The sequence below is a fragment of the Cyclopterus lumpus genome, chromosome 13 (assembly GCF_009769545.1).
Source record: "Cyclopterus lumpus isolate fCycLum1 chromosome 13, fCycLum1.pri, whole genome shotgun sequence".
NCBI lineage: Eukaryota > Metazoa > Chordata > Actinopteri > Perciformes > Cyclopteridae > Cyclopterus > Cyclopterus lumpus.
The window spans coordinates 10,173,061-10,197,319 of record NC_046978.1 but is presented as its reverse complement, the minus strand read 5'-3'; the positions used below and the strand labels follow the sequence as shown (position 1 = coordinate 10,197,319).

Here is a 24,259-nt window from a genome sequence, read left to right as displayed (position 1 = left end):
CGTAGACCAAACTAACTTCACTGTTCAAAAAAAAAACATTAACAATTAGTGAGATCTATAAGCAGATATTTTCAATTTTTTTTTAGTAAATCTATGAATCAAGGTTTTACTCAAACTGAAATGATGAAGAATACAAACATGATTGTGAAATTCAGCAGGGTGTTTCAGTTCAGGTTAAACACCTGCATGTATTTTGTATTTCCTAGATCTCAAATGGTTGATATCAATAGCATATCACTCAGAACATTCAGACATTTTTCATGACTTTGATTATTACAGCTGACAGGAATGTGGGGTTTACTTTATTCTATAATCGGAGAAGAGACACACGTATTACTAGATATTTGTACGAGCAAGTGGTTAGTTTGATCTTTAAATCTAAATGTAAGGCAATCTGAATGTGTTTTAAATCAAGTAGGGGAAAAATGCTCTTGAACGCTGTGAACACACAGGCATGAGATTGCTATTGATCACGGAAAGAGAGATTTCTGTGGATGACCTCAGCCTTTGCAGATGTACACACAATTCATTAAAAACACTCATTCGCATATTGCATTTTCCGGAACACTTGACATGTTCTATGACAAGAATGGTTATCATGTTCCGATGGCCATTCCACAGAACACGCTCAGTGGCAAATTCACTCACATTGAATCAAGCCCTGGAGCAACATAGTGGTTACTCACAAGTTATCTGTTAGAAATGGGCAATATTTTTGGTTTCACACAAAGGCTGGTGAAAAGGAAGTCCAGTATTTACCGTCAGGTCAACAAAAGGACGAGGCTTTCAGAAAGTGAAGACCCAACCGACCCAGAGGAAGTTGTCAATGTGAGAGGAAAAAAGAAGAAAGAAGGTAGAAGACTTGACTCGGCGTCCTCTACGGCAGGCTCTAGCGAAGGTAAGCTGATCATGTGAGTTTATACCATTAGTTTACTGAACACAGGGGTCAGACACTGGTGATGTGCTCAGATCTATTACATAAATGCATATCATGTTGTTGCTATATTGATGTAAAGACTTAAATTCACCTGCATTACAAAGAAAACCACATTATCACATCTATTTATAAAGACAGTTTTTACCTCCGTTTTTGAAAGATGTCTGTAAGTTATTTATTTATTTTTGGAGATCACAGCTTGTAAAAAACTGGTTTCTTTTGGACTATTTCTTTGGTATGAGCTTGGGCCAATAGATACTGATTACAGTGAGGCTTGTAGATTATCCTGAGTATCCTGTTTTTGGAAATAAATGTTGCTGTTAAATCTTTCAATGCTGAGATCAGCAATAACTCCATTTAATTAAACTCAATTGTATTGGGTTGCAGACAGATATGTCAACAACAGGACAAATAAAACTACCTGCATGATACCTTGAGAGGACAGTGAGACATTTTATTTTTACTCAGGTTTTGGAAGGCATACTATTTTTGAACTCGTGTTAGTGTAAAAATAGGATTTAGTATAACAATAGAGGGATTCATAGTAGAACGGAGGTAATGTAATATAACAATTGTTACTCATAACTATATTAAAACAGATAATGTTTTTGTGTGTTCAGCTGATTTTGAGGCAAAATTCAAACAACAGGAAATGCTTGGTATAGGAGGATTTGGAACTGTATTTGCTGGCTACCGCAAAGCAGATACTCTACCTGTAAGTGTACACACATTCTTGTAAATAAACATAAACTCACACCAACCCTGTATCCCAAAGATTACATTCCCCCAGAGCTAAAATGGAAGGATGAATCACAAACAGGGATTTGATTCGTAATATACTTTATTACTCTCTCGACTGTGCCTCTGCTCCTCTCTCTCTCTCTCTCTCTCTGAGCGTGAGGTCGGAGGTTGTGAGCTGAGAGCGGTGTTGTGTGAGTAAATGGTGGTTTTTGTCTGTTTTTCTTGTTGGAGTGGTCGACAGAAGGCAGTGTATGTTGTAGCGTGTGTGGTAGTGTGTGTTGTAGTGTGTGTGGGGTTATTGTGTGCACGAGGGGGTTTGGTGGTTTGTTGTGTGCGTGTTGTCGCAGCCGGCCGGCGCGATGGATCTCAGCTGGTTGACTCGGGGACATGGCCTGAGAGTTGCACCGGGCTTCGCGTGCTCCGTGGAGGACTGCAGTCTGGCGGTAGGGCGGGTGGTGGGTCACGGCAGCGTGAAGTCCGCCGCCCGCATGAACAGCGCGGTCGTGATCTTCCTCGACAGCGTGGAGAAGGTGAGCACGGTGGCGGCGAGAGGCATCGTGGTGAAGGGCACGGTGGTGCCGGTGCTGCTGCTGGTAATGCCGGCGGTGAGAGTCATGGTGGACAACGTGCCCCCGTTCATTAGGGACGAGGTGTTGCTCGGAGAGCTGGCGAGGCACGGGAGGGTGGTGTCGGGTGTGAGGAAGGTCTCCTCTGGGTGCAGGTCTCCCCTGCAGAAGCACGTGGTGTCGCACAGGAGGCAGCTCCTCATGGTCCTGAACAACAGGAGTGAGGAGCTCAACCTCGTGATCAAGACCAGAGTCGAGGGTTTTGACTATGTGCTGTTTGTGACCTCTGGAAACGGGAAATGTTTCCGGTGTGGACGTGAGGGGCATCAGGCCAGGGAGTGCCCAAGTAAGAGGGCAGCTGAGCAGCACGCTTCTAGTGAAGCGGCTCCTGAGGGACAGAACCAGGAGGGTCCGGAGGGGGTCGGAGGTGACCGGCAGGAGGCACAGGGAGAGACGGGTGGGGCCCAGCAGGGTGAAGAGGGGGGTCAGGAGGAGCTGGGTGGGGCCCAGCAGGGTGAAGAGGGGGGTCGGGCTGGGCTGGGTGGGGCCCAGCAGGGTGAAGAGGGGGGTCGGGAGGAGCTGGGTGGGGCCCAGCAGGGTGAAGAGGGGGGTCGGGCTGGGCTGGGTGGGGCCCAGCAGGGTGAAGAGGGGGGTCGGGAGGAGCTGGATGGGACCCAGCAGGTGGAAGAGGGGGGTCGGGAGGAGCTGGGTGGGGCCCAGCAGGTGGAAGAGGAGGGGGGAGGGAAGGAAAGATGTGGGCAGGAGGAGGGTTACGTGTGGTCAGACGGTGAGGTTGACATGGAGGAGGAGGAGGAGGAGAAGGGTCAGGCTCACCGTCTGAAGAGGAAGAGCAGGGAGGATGAGGAAAGCTCACGGGCCAAGAAGGGAGCTTCGGGTAAGGGGGACGAGGAGTCTGAGTCCAGTATGGAGGAGGACTCCTCCTCTGAGGAAGGTGAGGAGCACCCAGATGTCTACAGTGTGGACGAATTAAAAGGGTTTCTAGGTAGGACTAAAAACCAGAGGATTTTTATAGAGGATCACTTCTCGGACTTTCCGAGACTTGTTAAGTCCATCCGGCTCCACATGGCCAATAAGGCCGTGAAGAGTTTTACTGATCGGGAGGGCTGGAGGTTGAGGAAGTTCGCTGTTACTGTCGGTAGAGCGATTAAGGAGTTTGAGGCAGAGTTGAAATGCAAGGGCCGACGTCCAGAGGACCGACGTCCAGAGGACCGTACTGACGGAGGTGGACAGTCCTGAACTGGGAGGCGTGTCGGCGGTGGTTTCCCTGCTACGAGGACGAGACGGAGGTGCTGCAGGACGAGGACGCGACGGAGAGGGACCACCTCTCAGATTCATTTGTTGTTCTATTTAGTTAATGTGTTTACAATGTGTGTGTTTGTTCGTATATTCTTTTTTTTTCATATAAAATAAAGATTTTGTAAAAATCAAAAAAAAAAATCTCTCTCTCGAGCCTCCAACTGTATGCCCCATATATAGGGCAGAGACACTCAGGCCTTGATTCTCTGCAGCTGAGGGCAATTAGGCCTATTCCCGGCACCTGTTCCCTGAACCACTCCCCCACACCCCTCCGCAGCTGAGCATACCCACGCCCCAGCCACCACATACCTCCACCGCCCGACTTAGGCCAGGCCAGGCACTCCTTCTCCACCGTGCTGTACTGGCCCTCCCTCTCCGACAGCTTCCGGCTGATGTACAGGACCGGGCGGTCAACCCCCTCTACCTGCTGGGACAAAACGGCTTCCAGCCCTCTGTTCGATGCGTCAGTCTGCAGAGTAATTAGACCAGATATGGTCCCAGACTGGATTCAGTTCGACGCCACCGCCGTGCGCACGGTCACCGGAGAGCTTGCACCCATGAAAGGCAAGGGTCTACTGACGGTGGGGGTCACCTGGTGTGGATAGCTGCAGATCAAGACCCATGTATCCTGGGGTTGGACTTTTTGAGGGCTGCAGGCCGGCTATAGCGATGATCCCCACCCTCACCCTTCCACTGCATCCCCTTGTTCCTCCCGCACCATCAGCGAGTACGGTAGAGACTGTAGACAGCAACCCAGCACCCCTTTCTTTCTCCCCTGAGGCACCCCTTGCATCTTCCCCATCTGACCCCATCATGAGCTACGCAGCCCCACCCCCGCCTGGGGGTTGCCAGAAGGAGGAGGAGGGGACTCTGGTTGCGGTGAGGGAGGTGTGGAGCAAGAACTGTGGCGGCCTGCTTCCCCAGCAGCAGGAGCAGCTGTGGCAGCTTCTGCTAGAGTTCCAAGGCAGTTTCGCCAAGAGCGAGGACGAGGTGGGGCAAACCCATCTAGTACAGCATGAGATTGACACAGGGGATGCGTGTCCTATCAAGTGCCGCCCACGCCGCCTCCTATTGGCCCGCCAACAAGCTTGTGATGAAGCGGTCGCAAGCATGCTGCAGGCGGGTGTCATCGAGCCTTCCGACAGCCCCTGGGCAGCAGCAGTTGTCATGGTTCCCAAAAAGATACGCGGTTGGTGACTCTGCGCTGATTACAGGCCTGTAAACGGGGTAACCAAGAAGGATTCATACCCACTGCCACGCATTGATGAGTCTTTGGACCTGGTCTCGGGGTCCTCTTGGTTCTCCCTGGACCTCCGCAGTGGATATTACCAGGTGCCTCACGCCCCGGAGGCCCGGCCCAAGACCGGGCGGGGGGCTGTGGTAGTTCAAGGTCCTCAGTTTTGGACTTTGTAATGCCCCTGCCACCTTTGTAAGGTTGATGGACAAGGTATTGGAGGGAATTCCCCGTCAGCAGTGCCTAGTTTACCTGGACGACATCCTGGTTCACGGTAACTCATTCGAGCAAGTCCTGGTGTCACTGTGGCTGGTGCTAAAAAAAATCAGAGCAGCAGGCCTGAAGCTGCACCTGGAAAAGTGCCACTTCATGCAGAGAGAGGTATCCTTCTTGGGACACCGGGTTGGCGGTGAGGGCATTGGCACAATGCAAAAAAAGGTGCAGGCTGTCGCTGACTGGCCAACCCCCACCAACCAAAAACAGCTGAAGAGTTTTTTGGGCCTGTCCTCGTACTACAGGAGGTTTGTACGAGGGTTTGCGTGCACTGCTGTGCCTCTGTTCCAGCTGCTGCAGAAGGACAGCGACTTTTGCTGGAAGGAGCAATGCCAGATGGCGTTCAGCAACCTTCGGTGCGCCCTGTTTGAGGCTCCGGTGCTTGCCCCAGCAGACCCTAGCTTACCTTTCACACTGGACACAGACGCTAGCGGGTCAGGCGTCGGGGGAGTACTTTCCCAGGCAAGACCCAAAGGGGAGCGAGTGGTGGGTTACTTCAGCCCTGCATTCAACAAGGCTGAGCGGCGCTACTGCGTCACCCGCAGAGAGCTCTTGGCAGTGGTGCTGTCAATCAGGCACTTCAAGTACTAACTGTGTGGCCTGACTTTCACTGTGAGGACGAACCACTCTGCTCTACAGTGGCTCATGACATTTAAGGAGCCAGATGGTCAGGTGGCCAGGTGGTTGGAGGAGCTGCAGGCTTTTGACTTCACCGTAGAGCACCGGGCTGGGACACGCCACACAAATGCTGATGCACTCTCACGGCGTCCATGTGCCGCAGGTGGGTGCCGCTACTGCGAGTGGAGAGAGACTCGCGAGAAGGAACTGCGTGAGGAGGAGGGAGACTGTGCTGCAGTTTGTCGGTTGGAGGAGGTGGCAGTGTTCTCATGGAAGGAGCCAGCAACGGGAGAGGAAAAGTGGCAGATGGTGGTCCCCAAGGACCTACGGGATGCGGTGCTTGAAGCCATGCATGGAGCTGCCGGCTCTGGACATATTGGAGTTTCCAAAACACTGCAGTGTCTCCGTTACGGCTTCTACTGGGGACAGTGCAGGAGGGACGTGGAAGACTATTGCCGCCGCTGTGACCCCTGTATGGCACGAAAGGGTCCCCCAGGTCGCTCTCACGCTTCACTGCAGCAGTTTCCAGTGGGGGCACCGATGGAAAGGTTGGCCGTGGATGTGATGGGTTTGCTTCCGCGCACCTCCCCCCTGTGTCCCCAGAGTGATGGGTTGGTGGAAAGATTCCATCGCACCATGGGCCAGCAGCTGGCATCCTCACGTCGCAGCACCAGCGCGACTGGGACAAGCATTTGCCTTTGGTGCTCATGGCGTGTCGCTCTGCAGTTCAGGAGACCTCATCCTGTACGCCCGCACTACTGATGCTGGGGAGAGAGCTCTGTACCCCTGCGGAACTGGCCTTTGGACGGCTCCCTGAACCCCCAGACACCCCCCCAGGCCCTGAGTACACCAGGACACTGCAGGACCGCCTCGAAGCCGTCCATGTGTTTGCTCGGAAACAGCAGCTGAGTGCAGGGGTGAGACAAAAACGCAGACTGGAGAACTGGTTTGGGTCTACAACCCTGTGCGTAAGAAAGGCCGGTGCCCAAAGCTCGACAGCCAATGGGCCGGTCCCTGTAGAGTTTTGGAGAGGGTGGGAGAGGTCGTGTACAGGGTACAGCTACCCCCTAAGGGAAGGAGGGTGGTGCTCCACAGAGATCGGCTGGCCCCCTACAGGGGTCTCTTCTCCACTGGCATCAGGGGTACAGGGAACTACTCCCCAGCTTGCCCTCCCTGCTCACTCCCCGGCCAGCTCTCCTGGGATGACGCAGGGGGGTTCAGTGCCTATGTCTCCAACTCGCAGGAACCTCACCACGCCCACGCCCTGGGCTGCAGACCCACAGGGCAGGAGCGGCAGTCCTCTCCGTCCCCTCTGACCCAGTGGACACAGCCCGGCCGCAAAGAAAGAGAAGGCCTCCGGACCGGTGGAGAGACTTTGTGGTTAGATAGGGCTGAGGGGATAGTTGAATGTGAGACCTTAGGTTCCAGAGAGGGCAAGAACGCGCCCTGGTGACGGTAGTCCACCCTGATCTTCTTTAAAATAAAAAATTTAAAAAGAATAAGAGTTCTGATTGTTTCCATTGTTGTGGAGAAGTGTTACTGGGAAATGTTATTTTTTTCCATTATTGTGGAGAAGGGTTACTGGGAAATGTTATTTTTTTTCCATCATTGTGGAGAGGGGTTACGGGGTAATGTTCCTGTTGTTCAGGTGTTCCTTGGGGGCAAGGAACTTTGTAAGGGGAGGGTAATGTAGCGACCCTGTAAAGGGGGCTTTGTACGACAACCCCTTCTCTCTAGCAATCGCAGGCATGATGGTCGAGGTGCATGCCTGTGATTGGTGGAACAGAGGGGAGGCTGGGTTTGACCTGTCCGGGGGCCCTCAACCTTGTTGTTGTTGTAAAACTGTCGGTGCTGGTAGCATGTGAGTGTCTCGTGAACGGCTATCAATAAAGCGTGCCTCCAAGGACAATAACCTGTCACCGTGTCATAAGCAAACGTAGCGAAACGTTACAGTATCTTTACCGTTTGTTTTCTCGCTTTCCTACAATGCTGTTATTAATTGGGGAAAGCGTATTCTAGTCTTATTTATTATTATTGTATATGTTATATCGTCTGCCTATTATGACAGGTGTACTTACTTCTCATAAAACAAAATAACAGGTATCCTGTAAAAAGCAGAACAATCGATGAAAGAATTTGCAAATCGTCAATAAAACATGATTTAAAAAGAAATAATGGAGCTATGAACTTGTTCTTCGGTCCATCCGTTCCTGGGACATGTGAGCCTTGCCCGGGGAAGGCACAGTCCACCTGAAAATATGTTAAATATGCATTATTATTATTAACCGCTATCACTAAGGTCAGGGGAAAATCACCCGAACACGTGCCTGTTGAAAAGACCAGGGATTGGATCAGGGAGACACGCCCACCTTGTGTTCTAGGGTTTTATAAGTAATGTATTGGGAAAAGCCTTGTCGCTTGATCGCTAACAAACTTGTCTCCCTCATTACTTATTTTAATGAATGGGTTAATATAATTCCCATATATCTTGTATCGCCCGCGCATTATGACAGCATTCAGCGTCTGCCATTGATATGTGTCATCGGAATTGTTCGTGTATACCATAACTAGTTTTTTTCACCTAAACTGATTCATACAACTTTCCTACAATGGGGATTCCCAAGTGACCTCATACGTAATAAGGTCGAACGTCACACGAGGGACGCTCGTAGGGATACCCCCCATTAAGACAAATGGGAGTTTCCCTACGTGCGTTTCCGTGCCTCCAAGGACATGCTTAAAGGACAGCCTAAAAATGGGAAATGAGCAACATTACATTGACAAGAACGGTGACAAAGATACTGGCCTATGCAAGCTCACGTTGTTCTATACATTTGTGATCATTAAATAACTTTGCATTCAAATAAATCACCATCAAATACATGTCAAATAAGGATCATAGGCCTTTATATTTCAGTTAAATACATAGTGTGTATCCAGGTTCTACTCTATCTGCAGGATCTCTCTCTTGAAACTTTTTCACAGATCCCCTCTCTTTGATGAGAATCCTATCTTCTTCTCGAAGTCGAGACAGCAGCATTTCTTGATCAAAGACACGTTTCTTTGTCTCAAGAGGGACTTTGGATTCAAGGTTCAAGGTTTTTTATTTGCCATCTGTGCCTAGATCAGCAGTCCAGACACATCAGAATTATTTGTGCAGGGTTCTCCGAGTCAACAGAGGTACAAAACAAACACACTATAATAATAATAGTAGTAACCGTAATAATAATAGAAATATGAAAAATGAAAAATATATTTTAAAAAACACTGTACAAAAGACACACTGTACATAGTGGTAAAGTGTATGCCGTATTTACAGTATTAACAGTATTAAGTACAGGAACAGGTTATCAAAAATAAACATAAGAAAGGAAAGGAGAGTGCAGAGATAATAAGTAGGTAGGTAGGCTAGTCTGACTGTGGCAGGGAAGAAGCTGTTAAAGAAGCGTGTCCTGTGGGTGACGATGCTGTCTGCTCTGCTGTGTCCCAGGTTGTATGTGCAGTGTTTGTGTCTGAGCAGAGAGTGAGCTGGATAAAGTGAGTCTCCAATGATTCCCTCTGCTCTTTTACTACAGCGCTGCACATACATAGAGTCCATGGACGGAAGTTGTGTCCCTGTGATCCTCTCCGCAGTCCTTATGAGTCTTTGCAGAGCCTTCCTCTCAGCCTGTGTGGTGTTCCCATACCACACAGTGATGCCTGCGGTGAGGATGCTCTCTATCAGTCCTCTATAGGCCTGGGTGAGAGGGTGACGGTTCAGACCAGCTTTCCTGAGCATCCTGATGAAATAAAGCCTTTTCTGGGCCTTTCTCACTGTGGCTGAGGTGTGAAGAGTCCAGCTCAGGTCAGATGTCACCTGCATTCCCATAAATCTGCACCCGTCAGCCCTCTCCACCTCAGTCCCTTTAATGATGAGAGGCTGTAGAGGGGGAGGGTTCTTCCTGAAGTCCAGTATTATTTCCTTGGTCTTGTTTGTGTTGAGGATGAGGTCGTTCTCCTCTCCGTAGACCAGGATGTTGTTCACCAGGGTCATGTAGCCTGACTCATCCCCGCTCCCCTTGATGAGCCCCAGGACGGTAGTGTCATCGGCGTATTTGATGAGGATGGTGTTGTCCTGGGTGGAGGTGCAGTCATGGGTGTACAGGGTGAATAGTTTGGGGCTAAGGCAGCAGCCCTGTGGGGATCCTGTGCTGACTGTGAGCTCGGTAGACACCCGTCCTCCAATTCTCACCACCTGGGGTCTTTCTATCAGAAAGTCCAGAATCCAGTTGCAGGTGGGAGTTGGGACGCCGAGGTCTGTCAGCTTCATGCTGTAACCAAGTGATAATCTTGAATTTCTCAAACAGTAATGAAAACAAACTTCAATAAATGTTAATAACTGAACACTTCTATTACTCCTGAAAGACAATAGACAAAATGACAAAGAGTACAAACGGGATTTAAATACACACTATATGACTGCTAGTCAGACTATAAACAGTATTGGAACAGCAAAGATGTAAAAAAATACACACAATAGATATAAAATGCAATATAAAAATGCATTTACTAGAATCCCATGGCCAAATGGGGAAGTCTTCACTCATCTGCTGTATCAACAGCTTCTCTGTCTGGCACATGGACGTTGTAGGCTGCAATTGCTTCCTCCCGTTTCCGCTTCTCCTTTGCAATAATGTTGCGCTTGGGCATGCGGTATTTGTTATTATCTATAAATTTGTTACAAACATCTTTCTGTGAACATGCTACAAAGTACTACGTCACGTACAAGTATTTTTCAAAACAATACATTAATATGAATAATAATAACTCACCAATGTCTCTGTACAGCTCTATTTTCCGCTGTTTGATTTTAAGGACGAGGCCTTCCATGACACACTGCAGTCCCTGTTGGTCCTGTCAGTTGATGGACTTTGGACCTTATTGTAAACACTCAATTGTCAATTAACACAATTTCCATTATTTTTAAATGACTATCAGTTGAAAGTTAAAATTTAGATAGCTACAGAATAAATCTTACTTGATGCAGCCCACTCTGCAACTTACTTCACCCACTGCTTCATTTCCCCTTCTGTTGTCTGCAGTGTTAATAGGGTTTGCTTGTCCTTTTCTCGCTCAACAGTCCTCTTCTTAGTCTTTTGACAGTTATTCTGTTCTTAGCCGCCAGAATTATTCCACTGAACATAATGTTTGTTTGTTTTTTCAAACGGTTGCAGCCAAAACTTCTGTACATTGTTGTATTGTATATTTTAAAAATGCTATTAAATTACATGACAAAAACGTACCTTCACAAATCTCTGAGACAGGTATCTGTGCAAGATCTGCTTCTTCCTCCATCCCCGAGCATGAATTATTATCATGTCATTGCGTCCTGTAACGCATTGCTTTACTTCTTAGGATTTAACTGGAACAGAGTATGAGTCGCAATAATGAAGACCTTTAAATCTGCTACTTACTGGCTTTGGGCATGTATTGTGTGGTCACTGCGACACGAGAGAGGTACGAGTTCACAGCTTCCACTTCCTCTCCAACTGTCAAACCTAGAGCCATTTCAAACAGAAACGTTGTGATCTTTACAAGGCGTTAATGCCAATGTTGTACTTTTTTATTTACTGGAAAATATCGTTAGAACATACCTGCCCCTTCCTGGTTGCGACCACTCCACTCCACCTGACAACAGTCAGAAATAAATGTAATTTAGTCAACTGAGACATACAAATACACTGTTAGCCAAAAAACATCATAAAGATAACATTTGAATGTATACCTCACACTTTGTTGAGTGGATAGAAATGGACGCATTTGCAGGACATACTGCAGCTCTAGAAAAGATTTAACTACCCTCTGTACATACGGGTAGTATCAGTATCAGTGCAAATGAACTCAATCTTGTGTTCTTTTCCAAGATCGTGCTGTAGGTAGAGAGGGTAGGCAAATATTTCCCCGCGAAACATGTTGCGACCTGCATCCAAAACAAAAATGATTTATTTTAAAGGGGTTTATTTGAATCTCTATATTTTTGTTTACTCTAAAATATACAACAATTCTTAATTACTTTTTAAAAAGTCTATAATTATTTATGAATCATAGCTGCCTTTTTTTGTAAGTACCCAATAGATGAAAATAGGTTTAAAATTTTAAACTCCAACATATATTTTCTTACCACTAAATAGAATGCAGTGTCTGCAGACTGATGTCATCATGCCCTCTTCATCCAGCCTGGGCTCGGACTTTCTGGTAGCCTCCCTCCCTGCTTTGAAGTTAGATTTCCCACAGGATGGGTGTCCAGGTGCCTAATATAATAACCGTTACAACAAAGTAATTACATCTTGTGCATTTTAAACCTTACAATCCACAACTAACTTTTGCACATAAAGAGAATGATATGACATGTATCACAGTAAAACTCACAGATTTGACTTTGTCTCTAACCCGTTTCACAAATTCTTCAACATCTGTGTCCTTGGCAATGAAAGTCCCTTCAAAATATGGGCATTCATCTGTCCTAGGAAGAAAAAAACAGTGAATGGATGAATATAGTATATAAAGAAAATGTCTATGTTGCTTTCTCGCAACTTACCCCCTACGTTTGAAGCGATACATTTTTCTGTTGCCGTCAAGAGACACTGCGAGAGAAATGGTCATCTCCAAGAAGTTTGTCAATCTCGTGCCGGCAATACGTCCACTCCAAGAAACTTCTTTGGAAATTCTCAGCAGATGGTATGCCAATCTAGTAAATATGAAAGCATAATTAATGGGAAGATAGATGTCAAAGATCCTGTGTTAACATGCATCAATTGCATTACCAATACTTCATTTTGTCTTTGTAATACAAGTTGTACTTAATTTAACTCAGAATTACTTTAAAAGTGTGACACATGTGTCAGCTCCATATCGCCCCAAACACACCAACTATATATATATTTTTACCAAACATCCTTACCGGTGGATTCCCTTTGCAGTCAAAGATCGAGCCAAAAGATCGGTTCGGCGCCAACGGGAAACATGACGAGGACAAAATTCGTGACATGACACGTAGTGACGCAATCTATCATAAATACACTTCTGACAACCCGATAACTTATGTATGTATGTGTGTTCTGTATGTGCTGCTATTGTTTACCTGAATATGTTGAATCCTTTTGTCAATTAAAAAAATATGTTTATCAGTAAGCCTAATGTGATATGCAGTTATACAACGTACAATGCACAACATTGAACATACCTCCAAAATACAAAAAGTATGAAACCCACCCCCATCACTTTTAGAATGAAAAAAAAACATCCACATACTGAAATCTGTGCAAAGAACCTTGGGCCAGTAAAAACTAGAGGTCCCAAAGTATGCAATTCAACATTCAAGTGTTAAAAACTACAACTTGAAAGCAAATTATATTATAAATCTTTATCACACAGCAAACTGTCAATTTGTATAGAGTTATGGCAAAAACCTTGCCCCTCTGACTCAGACATTGATCGATTACTCAACGGGCCTTCCGGGAACAGGCGAGTCCAAGATGACAGGGGCCCCTCTTCCTCCAACTACAAAATGTAACTCAAAGGATCAAACTAACCAGTAGGCGACTCATAACAACAAATAAACTTAAAACGGGTACAAAGAGACACAAAATAACGACAAAAGGCTAATCAACTAAAGGCTGCACTACAACGTAAATTCAGTCGGAAGACCATACTCATGTCTCTCTACCTTCAGTTCATTCATGTTGCTGTTACGCACCCCTCCACCTCCCCAGCTCTGCCCAATCTTCGCAGATCCATCAGCTTCATCAACTCATCATTCTATTAGCCTCATCAGAACCACCAACATCATCACCACCATCTGCCAAGGACAAGGGCAGAATGCAGCGTATCATTCGCTCTGCCGAGAGGGTGATTGATTGGCTATCCGCCGTCTCTTCAGGACTTGTTCTCTTCAAGGACCCTGAAGCGAGCAAGAAAGATTGTAGCCGACCACTCTCACTCTGGACAAAACCTGGTTGTGTCCCTTCCATGTGGCAGGAGGATGAGGTCCATCAGGACCAAGACCTCACGCCACACAAACAGCTTCTTCCTGTCGCCAGTCAGGCTCATTAACAGAGCACGGATCCCCAACTGACTGACTCTGTCATCCCCAGGACCATTTCTTGCACTGTGTTCATATTGTCCTATCTCTCATATTTGTCTTATTGTCCAATGTCATGAACCGCCCTCCAAGACAAATTCCTTTTATGTCCAACATACTTGGAAATAAATGGTTCTAATTCTGATTCTGATCTTTATCATCACCACCACAGGTCTGGACTCCACAGGGGGATTTATCTTGTTGCTGATTGGGGCAGACGGCCCTCAATTACTAATCTCCCTGTAGAGTCCAAGCGCCAAAGACTCTGAGACTTTATCATCACATATAAACTGTTAACAATGAAGAATTATCTTTTCTTTATTCGACTGGTCTCTCCTGATTGAAATATATATAGTGCTCTCTGAAACTATGCGTGGGGTGAGTTGTGCCCAAGAAATGGGAAACTTAAATTAAAATTAAATACTTCATTGGAAAGGTCTCAACCTGCTGTTGCGTTGAAATATTGACCTTTGAACCTTGACCTTTGTGCATAGCCAAAGGCTTATAAATCAGCAGCAAAATGGACTACAGACATGGATCCAACTGTTATAGAGAACTATTGACCTCAGCTTTCGTTTGAGTATGGACAACAACTGGGGGTGCAGACCATTATGGTCAAGCTATGGTTGTCACGGGAGAACAGTGTTAGCACCCAAGAGCAGACCACAGGAGACAGGATAAGGGTAAGGAACTTTATTCCTTAAAAGATGAGCAATCACGACGTGAGTCCCGAGGATCGACGTCGGAGGTTGGCAGAGCAAATCACGGTGTGAGTCCCGAGGCACAACACCGGAGGCAGGCGGGTTGCGGCGTGAGTCTCGAGGATCGACGTCGGAGGTTGGAACAGCAAATCACGGTGTGAGTCCCGAGGCACAACACCGGAGGCAGGCAGAAGAGAGCAGGTACTCTGCGAACAAAGGAGAGAGAGAATTACCGAGCGTAACGAGCCAGTGGACAATCTCATGGAGCGGCAGTGGAGACTACCGGGGCAGAAGACGTAACAGACTGACAACCCAGGCCTGCACGACCAGGGTTGATATGGAGCCAGTGATGATCCAACAGGCCACAGCTGTGCACCGCTCATGTGGCCACCCACACACACACACAACGAGCACTTAGCCAAAACAACACAAACGGGGGATGACAGACATGAGGTAAGGAAACTTGGGAGAACAGAGGTAAACACACAATGGGTCAGACAGGGATCCTGACAATGGTTGAAGTAAATATTCATCCATTTAACAATTATATATATGAATTCTAATTGCACAAATGTGTTTATTATCCCCTCCTCCTATGAATCGCCACCTTAACGTGGTGGAGGAGTTTGAGTGGCTCAGTGATCCTGGGAGCTATGTTGTCCGGGGCGTCAGCCCCTGGTAGGGTCTCCCAAGGCAAACAGGTCTCGGGGGAGAGCCCAGACTAAGAGCGGTTCAATAAACCCTGATGAATAGCAGCCCACGGATTGTAGCCACCTTGCCCGGACAAGGGAAACCGGGGCACCCTCCCGGAGCCAGACCCAGGAGGGGAGCTCGTCGGCGAGCGTCTGGTGGCCGGGCTTTCACCCATGGGGCCCGGTCGGGCTCAGCCCGAAAGAACAACATGGAGCAGCTGTCACCCTGTGGACCCACCACCCGCAGGGTGAATTATCGGGGTCGGGTGCTATGCAGACCGGGCGGCGGGCCAGGCGGGAGACCTGGGCGGGCCGATCGCCGGCAGCATAGACTAGCTCTAGGGACGTGGAACGTCACCTCACTAGCGGGGAAAGAGCCGGAGCTGGTGCAGGAGGTGGAGCGGTACCAGCTAGATATAGTTGGGCTCACCTCCACGCACAGCATGGGCTCTGGAACCAAGCTCCTGGAGAAGGGTTGGACTTTGTCCTTTTCTGGAGTTGCCCAGGGTGAGAGGCGCCGGGCGGGAGTGGGGATACTCACGAGCCCCCGGCTGAGCGCCGCTGTGTTGGAGTTTTCCCCGGGGAACGAGAGGGTCGCCTCCCTGCGCCTACGGGTTGCGGGGAGTAAGGCTCTGACTGTTGTTTGTGCTTATGCACCGAACAGCATTTCGGAGTATCCGGCCTTCTTGGAGTCGGTGGGAGGGGTCCTGGAAAGGGCGCCGCCTGCCGACTCCATAGTTCTCCTGGGAGACTTCAACGCTCACGTGGGCAATGACAGAGAAACCTGGCGGGGCGTGATTGGGAGGAACGGCTTGCCCGATCTGAACCCGAATGGTGTTTTGTTGTTGGACTTCTGTGCTAGCCACAGTTTGTCCATAACGAACACCATGTTCGAACATAAGGTGGCTCATAAGTGTACCTGGTACCAGAACACCTTAGGCCGGAGATCAATGATCGACTTTGTAATCGTATCATCTGATCTGCGGCCGTATGTCTTGGACACTCGGGTGAAGAGAGGAGCAGAGCTGTCAACTGATCACCACCTGGTGGTGAGTTGGATCAGATGGCGGGGGACTCGGCTAGAGAGACCTGGCAAGCCCAAACGTGTAGTGAGGGTGAACTGGGAACGTCTGGCAGAGGATCCTGTCCGGGAGGTCTTCAACTCCCACCTCCGGAAGAACTTCTCACAAATCCCGAGGGAGGCTGGGGACATGGAATCCGAGTGGACCTTGTTCAAAGCCTCTATTGTGGACGCGGCTGCTCGGGGCTGTGGCCGGAAGGTCATCGGTGCCTGTCGTGGCGGCAACCCTAGAACCCGGTGGTGGACACCGGGGGTGAGGGTGGCCGTCAAACTGAAGAAGGAGGCCTTTCGGGCCTGGCTGGCCCAGGGGTCTCCTGAAGCAGCTGACGGGTACCGGCGGGCCAAAAGGGCTGCAGCGACGATGGTCGCGGAGGCTAAAACTCGGGCATGGGAGGAGTTCGGGGAGGCCATGGAGAAGGACTTTCGGTTGGCCTCAAGGAAGTTCTGGCAAACCATCCGACGGCTCAGGAAGGGAAAGCAGGGTCTACCCCAGGCTGTTTTCAGCAGGGGGGGGGAACTGCTGACCCGGACTGGGGACATCGTCGGGCGGTGGAAAGAGCACTTTGAGGAACTCCTAAACCCGGCCAACATGTCCCCCGGAGAGGGGGCAGCGCCGGAAGACTTTGGGGTGGATTCACCCATATCCCTGGCAGAGGTCGCTAAGGTAGTCAAAAAGCTCCTTGGTGGCAAGGCGCCAGGGGTGGATGAGATCCGCCCTGAGATGCTGAAAGCGCTGGACATTGTTGGGCTGTCTTGGTTGACACGCCTTTTCAGTGTCGCATGGGGGTCGGGAACAGTGCCCATGGACTGGCAGACCGGGGTGGTGGTTCCCATCTTCAAGAAGGGGGACCGGAGAGTGTGCTCGAACTATCGTGGTATCACACTGCTCAGCCTCCCGGGAAAAGCTTATGCCAGGGTGCTGGAGAGGAGGCTCCGACCGCTTGTCGAACCTCAGATTCAGGACGAACAGTGCGGATTCCGTCCCGGTCGTGGAACAGTGGACCAGCTCTTTACCCTCGCAAGATTACTGGAGGGGTCCTGGGAGTTTGCCCAACCAGTTTACATGTGCTTTGTAGACCTGGAGAAGGCTTTCGACCGGGTCCCTCGGGGGTTTTTGTGGGGGGTGCTGCGGGAGTATGGGGTGCCGGACCCGTTGGCACGGGCCATCCGGTCTCTGTATGCCTGCAGTAGGAGCTGTGTTCGTCTCCTCGGTAGTAAGTCAGACACGTTCCCGGTGGGTGTTGGCCTCCGCCAGGGCTGCCCTTTATCACCGGTCCTGTTCGTGACCTTCATGGACAGGATATCTAGGCGCAGCCAGGGGGCGGAGAGGATCCGGTTCGGGAGTCTCGGGATCGCCTCTCTGCTGTTTGCGGATGATGTGGTCCTGTTTGCCTCCTCGGACCGTGACCTCCAGCATTCACTGGGGCGTTTTGCAGCCGAGTGCGAAGCGGCAGGGATGAGAGTTAGCACCTCCAAATCTGAGGCCATGGTGCTCTGCCGGAAACCGGCGGATTGCTCCCTCCAGGTGGGGGCAAACTGCCTACCCCAAGCGAAGGAGTTCAAGTATCTCGGGGTCTTGTTCACGAGTGAGGGTAAGGTGGAGCGGGAGATCGATAGGCGGATCGGTGCGGCTGCAGCAGTAAAACAGGCGCTGTACCGGTCCGTCTTAGTGAAGAGGGAGCTGAGCCGGAAGGCAAAGCTCTCCATTTACTGGTCGGTCTACGTTCCAACCCTCACCTATGGTCACGAACTCTGGGTCGTGACCGAAAGAACGAGATCTCGGATACAAGCGGCCGAAATGAGCTTCCTCCGTAGGGTGGCCGGGCTCAGCCTTAGAGATAGGGTAAGGAGCTCGGACATCAGGGGGGAGCTTGGAGTCGAGTCGCTGCTCCTTCGTGTCGAAAGGAGTCAGCTGAGGTGGTTCGGGCATCTAGTTAGGATGCCTCCTGGACGCCTCCCATTAGAGGTTTTCCGGGCACGTCCAACTGGTAGGAGGCCCCGGGGAAGACCGAGGACACGCTGGAGGGATTATATCTCCCGGCTGGCCTTGGAACGCCTCGGGATCCCCCAGAATGAGCTGGAAAGTGCTGCGGGTGAGAGGGAAGCCTGGGTCGGCCTGCTGAACCTGCTGCCACCGCGACCCGACCCCGGATAAGCGGGTGATAATGGATGGATGGATGTTTATTATCCCTTTAAATCTGTGTGTTCTCAATTCAGTATTTACAACTTCCAATTTTAGGAAATAGACTATTTAGTAAAAAACTACAATTCCCTAGAGTTGCACATTGCATCTCGATACAATCCACTCCATAGTTGTAGTTAAACTGTTTAAAAAAAAATACTGCAGTGGTCCGATCTGTCTCATGTGTGGGTATTGTGGGTAATGTAGTCTTCTTATCCAAACATGACGAAAACTTTTCAACAGGCACGTGTTCGGGTGATTTTCCCCTGACCTTAGTGCTAGCGGTTAATAATAATAATGCATATTTAACATATTTTCAGGTGGACTGTGCCTTCCCCGGGCAAGGCTCACATGTCCCAGGAACGGATGGACCAAAGAACAAGTTCATAGCTCCATTATTTCTTTTTAAATCATGTTTTATTAACGATTTGCAAATTCTTTCACCGATTGTTCTGCTTTTTACAAGATAGACCTACCTGTTTATTTGTAATACGTCGAAAACAAACGTAATCTGGAGAGAAATACGTTTCAGTCAAACGTTATTGCAAATTACATTTTAGTTCTGGGGGAACGTAATCTTTGGGATACAGGTTGCAACCACACACACACACACACGCACGGAGTGCTAACAAGTCTTGTTTGTATCTCGTAGGTTGCCATCAAACGCATTCTCAAAATAAATGGTTTCTCCAAAAACGTGGTGAGTGAGCTACACCTGCTGCTGTTAAGATCAGCTGTATTCAACACTGCACTCACTTTATGAATGTACATATATGCATGAATCATGGTTCTCTCTCATCCGCGACTCTTTTGTGATGTTTTAGGACGATGATGGGAAGCAGCTCCCCTCAGAGGTCGCTGTCATGTTGAGACTGGCGGACAAAACAAGGGCATCAGTTGGGACGTCAGCACCTGTGTCCCTACTGGACTGGTACGATCTGGACCAGGAGCTGATCCTGGTGCTGGAGAGACCGATCCATGCAGAGGACCTGTGCAGTTACATCAAATGCAACGGAGGCTCCTTACAAGAGGAGGAGGCTAAGGCAAGCTGGAGGATCCTTGTGTGTTTTGAAGTTTTTAAAGGAACTGGGAGGGTATACTTCAATGAGATTTGTTTAGCAATTTACTTAGCTTTTGATACCATCATGATACCATTGTACTCACCAAAGTAATTGCTCTAGGATCAAGAAACAGTAGTGTAGGCAGCCAAACAGGTTGTAGACAAAGCTCCAGATCACCTAAACTTAAAATAAATATTGGAATATGTTGTGCACACTCACACTTGGTACTACTGATCACAAATTTAGTAGATTCTATAGCTACAATATGCAGAGTTCAGTAAAATAGGTTCTGCTTACCTTTTTTAAGTAGTGCGCACTCGTGATCAGTTTCCCAAGGTCAGTCTGAAGAACTCTGCTCTTCCTCGGGGTCCGGTCCGTTGGAGTGAGCCGCCGCTCGCTGGTGGCGAGAAACTAAGTTTTAAAAAACTCTTTCTCGCTTCTTGGTTGTCTGCCAACCATCCTCTGCTACCAATTTTGTTGTGCGTCGGAACGCAGGGAACAAGTGTGCGGCTCAGGCTTTCAACGGACGAGCGGAGTCGAGAGGTAAAATCACAAATATTTATTCAGTAATAAAAGTATTGCATCCCGTACAGTTATACGTGCACGGTCCTAATCAAAACATTCAACAGGGTTGAATGTCCAAGGAAAAAGCACTTAAACAGAGCGAGCGGAAGCTTCGTATAGGATTCCTCTTAAGAGGTCCCATTGGTTAAGACTATTGTAGCAGGCGGAGCTTATTTTAGCTAGAAGCGGCCTGGTTGGAGCACTGGGTATTTCCACCCACACTGGCTCACGTCCATTGGTTGTGGTCTTCATCCATCAGTGTGTGTGCATGTTGTCGGGGTGCAAGGGTGGGGGCGTAGTGGAGCTGGCATAATCCAGTTTGCAGGATGGGGTGGCCTTGGCCAACGTCTGGGACGCTACTGTGTATTTTGCCCTAGTCAAAATAAGGGCAGTGTATGTGCTTGGACCTGGTGCTCCCTTATTTTGTCTTTTCCCACTGAGTTCGGCCTTGGGCTCTCGTAACTCGGCGCGAACTTACGTGACCTTAACGCTAGGGTCCATGCTGTGTGTTGTTTAGGCTGAAGCAAGCTAGTGTGCAGATTTACCTTAATGCTGTATTAAAATGCTCTATAGTCTCAAGTTATTTGCCAACAGTGTAATGTATATATTTTTTCTACAAATATCTGAAAATAAACAGATGAGGTTATTGCAGACTCTACTAAAAACCTCTTGTGTATTTCAGTGGCTATGGGTGAAAGAGGGTTTTAGAAACTTTGTAACTTGCAGTTGTAGTCAGCTCAGACACATCCATGAAAACATGTCAAACCATTCCTCTCCAATCCCTCATCTCTCTTTTTATCTGTCAGATTATACTGAAACAGCTGGTCGATGCAGCGATTGAGCTTCAAGACAAATGTGTCTTCCACCGGGACATCAAGATGGAAAACATCCTCATTGAGACCAGCTCGGACGTGCCGCAAGTTCGTCTGATTGATTTTGGTCTGAGCTGCTTCGTCAAGAGAGGAGCCTCTTACTGCGCCTTCTCCGGTAAGATGTCCAGCTTTACTCCTGCTCTTCACTTTAACATTGAAACAAAGTTCCTCCTCCTCCTCACTGTCTTTTTATTATGTCTGTATATTCTAGGTACCTTGGATCACGCACCCCCAGAGTGGTACATTCAGCATGAATATAAAGCCGGACCCACCACAGTGTTTCAGATAGGAGTAGTACTCTTTGAAACACTCCATGGATGTAACTTTACGACCAAAAGCTTCATCAGAAACGGTCAGAGAATCAGCAAGACTCTGTCCGAAGGTAAGAAAAACATACAGAAACATGTCGGCAGACACAAATCTGTTCATTTTAGTTGACGTTCTAAAGCAGGGGTCGGCAACCTTTACCACTCAAAGAGCCATTTGGACCCGTTTCCCACAGTAAAGAAAACACTGGGAGCCACAAAACCCTTTTGACATTTAAAATGAAATAACACTGCATATAATGTTTTTTTGCCTTTATGCTATGTATAAACAAACTATAATGTGTTGCATTTATGAAATCAATGAACGACTGCAGAGAAAACAAAATTACATTTCTGCATGCAACAAAACATTTTGAGCTCCGAATAAAAGACGTTGACGTTGGGTTGAAGGTTACTTTCAAGTAAAATACTCAATGTCTATTTGAGTCCTTCTTGTATTTATGAAAAAAAAACGCTGAACTTAAATTATCCACCGTCAGCAAACCAAAAATGCCGTCCTCTCTCTGTGAACGGCTTCCCGTGCCTGACTATTTCCTGAGCGGCTACAAAACTCGCATATGTACTTGAATTTGCAGACTTCATCCACTTCTTGAAGTGATTTTTACTCAGATCAACCTTCCGCATCAGTTCCGAAACAGCTTTTTTTCTCTCATCTCCATCCGGATATTTTTGAGCAAAGGTTGCGTGTTTATTCTGGAAATGTCTTGCGACATTTGACTTTTTGTTGTTTCCTAGTTTCTCATTACATATTAAGCATACTGGTAAACCAGTCTCGTCAGCAGTGAAAGCAAATGAATCTGTCCACGTACCATTGAACGTTCTGTTTTCTTCAGACACTTTTCTCTTCTTAGAATTCTCCATAGTTGTCCTACCTGGGATTCGAAAAGTTAAAGAAATCGCGCGCTGGCGGTTGTGATGCATAGTAACAGCGTAACAGCGACATAACATTTTTTAACACGTTTTATTTAGATGTTACAAGATCACCTTAATCTTCAAATTTAGAATTACATTTTAAAAACGAACAAACTAAAATAAAATACATTTAAATTAAATACTCATTAATTATTTTCAAAAGCCCCAGGGAGCCGCATCAGAGGGATGAAAGAGCCGCGGGTTGCCGACCCCTGTTCTAAAGTAACCTTTCTTCTCCTTCTTTCTGTCCAGATTGCCAAGATTTCTTGCGAAGATGTTTCAATGAAGATCCCGAACAGCGTCCGACCCTGGAACAGCTCAAGCAACATCCATGGCTGATATTAGGCCTGATCGATTATTATCACGATTGTTTTGAATAATATTGAGATTGCAATTATTTATCACGATTATTCATTAATTTTAGACATAACATCTTTTTATTTTTATGGAACACTTTATGGAACACTGCTTCCACTTCCATTCATTTGGCCAAATGAAATGTGATTGCAGCCGTTATTTCAGTGTGTGGACGGATACGCACGGTCGCGGTTATGCTTTTCTGGGTTGACGACGGTGCACATTGTGGTGGAAGATTTCTATGTTTGATCAGGTGGAGAGTTGTGGTTCAAATATTCAATTGCAACAAACAGAGTCTCCGAAGGAATCAAAGTTGTCTTTCCGTTTATTCAAGCTTGCAAGCTGGGAAAAGGGTTCAACAGCCACGTATCTCAGTGAGCTGCCGAAATCTCTTCATTCATACATTGTATTACATCGTGATGGACGGCAATTTGTTGAACTTTTTTTGAGGCTGCCACTGTAGGGTGCGCTCGCATGACACCCCCCATCTCGTTCTCGCCCTTGTGGTTGGCTAACTGTTAGTTGAGGAAGCGGCTCTGGAGATTAAAACCATGGAGAATTATAATAATGACTCTTTAGCTGCTGGTCTCATTAGGCCATCTTCATCTCCTGCTGGAGCTGGCTTCTTCTTTGTCAGCAAGAAGGACAACGACAAACCCTGGTTCACGGCGGAGCTCAGGAAGCTAAGACTGCAGAAGGACCAGGCATTAAGGAGTGGGGACAAGGACCTGTACACAGAGTCAAAATACAGGTTTAGCAAGGCGGTGAGAGATGCTAAACGACTGTACTCTGAGAAACTGCAACAACAGCTCTCAGCAAACGACTCTGCTTCTCTCTGGAGAGGGCTCAGGCAGATCACCAACTACAAGCCCAAATCACCCCACTCCATGAACAATGTGCTTCTGGCAGACGACCTGAATGAGTTCTACTGCCGCTTTGAAAGACAATGGAGCAGTCCTGAGGCCATCCCCCACAGCTCCATCAACAAGCCACAGACCATCAGCCCACCCTCCCCCAACCCATCAGGGGCTCACACCTCTGTAGCACCCTCCACCTCCCCAGTGACGACCTTCGCCATTCTGGAGAGAGACGTCAACAGGCTGTTTAAAAAGCAGAACCCGCCCGGACTCCGTCTCCCCCTCCACCCTGAAGCATTGTCCTGACCAGCTGTCTCCGGTGTTCACCGACATCTTCAACACCTCCCTGGAAACATGCCACGTTCCAGCCTGCTTCAAGGCCTCCACCATCATCCCCGTCCCCAAAAAACCTAAGATCACAGGACTCAATGACTACAGGCCCGTGACCGAATACACCAATGTAACATGCTCGAAACATAACTAAACTTAGCACACAAGTCAAAGATGTGTTGTGCGTAAAAACGCAGGGAACAAGTGTGTGGCTCAGGCTTTCAACGGACAAGCGGAGTCGAGAGGTAAAATCACAAACATTTATTCAGTAATAAAAAGCAGAGTATTGCATCCCGTACAGTTATACGTGCACGGTCCTAATCAAAACAATCAACAGGGTTGAATGTCCAGGGAAAAAGGCGCTTAAACAGAGTGCGCTGAAACTTCATATAGGATTCCTCTTGTGAGGTCCCATTGGTTAAGACTATTGTAGCAGGCAGAGCTTATTCTAGCTAGAAGCTCCCCCGTTGGAGCACTGAGCATCTCTGCTCACACTGGCTCACGTCCATTGGTTGTGGT

General features: G+C 48.1%; 1 protein-coding gene and 1 long non-coding RNA gene across 2 annotated transcripts; one reads left to right on the top strand and one right to left on the bottom strand.

The window, feature by feature from the left end:
* The first annotated feature begins 702 nt into the window (after positions 1 to 702).
* Positions 703 to 23,716, top strand: LOC117741790 (aurora kinase-like). Its single transcript, XM_034549014.1, has 8 exons — positions 703 to 898; positions 1,558 to 1,652; positions 19,114 to 19,161; positions 19,286 to 19,504; positions 20,893 to 21,073; positions 21,170 to 21,340; positions 22,449 to 22,565; positions 23,076 to 23,716. The coding sequence occupies exons 1-8, from the start codon at positions 703 to 705 to the stop codon at positions 23,714 to 23,716; spliced, it is 1,668 nt and encodes a 555-aa protein (XP_034404905.1).
* LOC117741407 lies at positions 10,427 to 12,701 on the bottom strand. Its single transcript, XR_004610715.1, has 7 exons — positions 12,264 to 12,701; positions 12,095 to 12,188; positions 11,847 to 11,976; positions 11,451 to 11,645; positions 11,320 to 11,353; positions 11,140 to 11,223; positions 10,427 to 11,054 (listed from the first exon to the last, which is right to left on the bottom strand). It is a non-coding gene; the product is annotated as an uncharacterized LOC117741407 (long non-coding RNA).
* Positions 23,717 to 24,259: the final 543 nt, after the last annotated feature.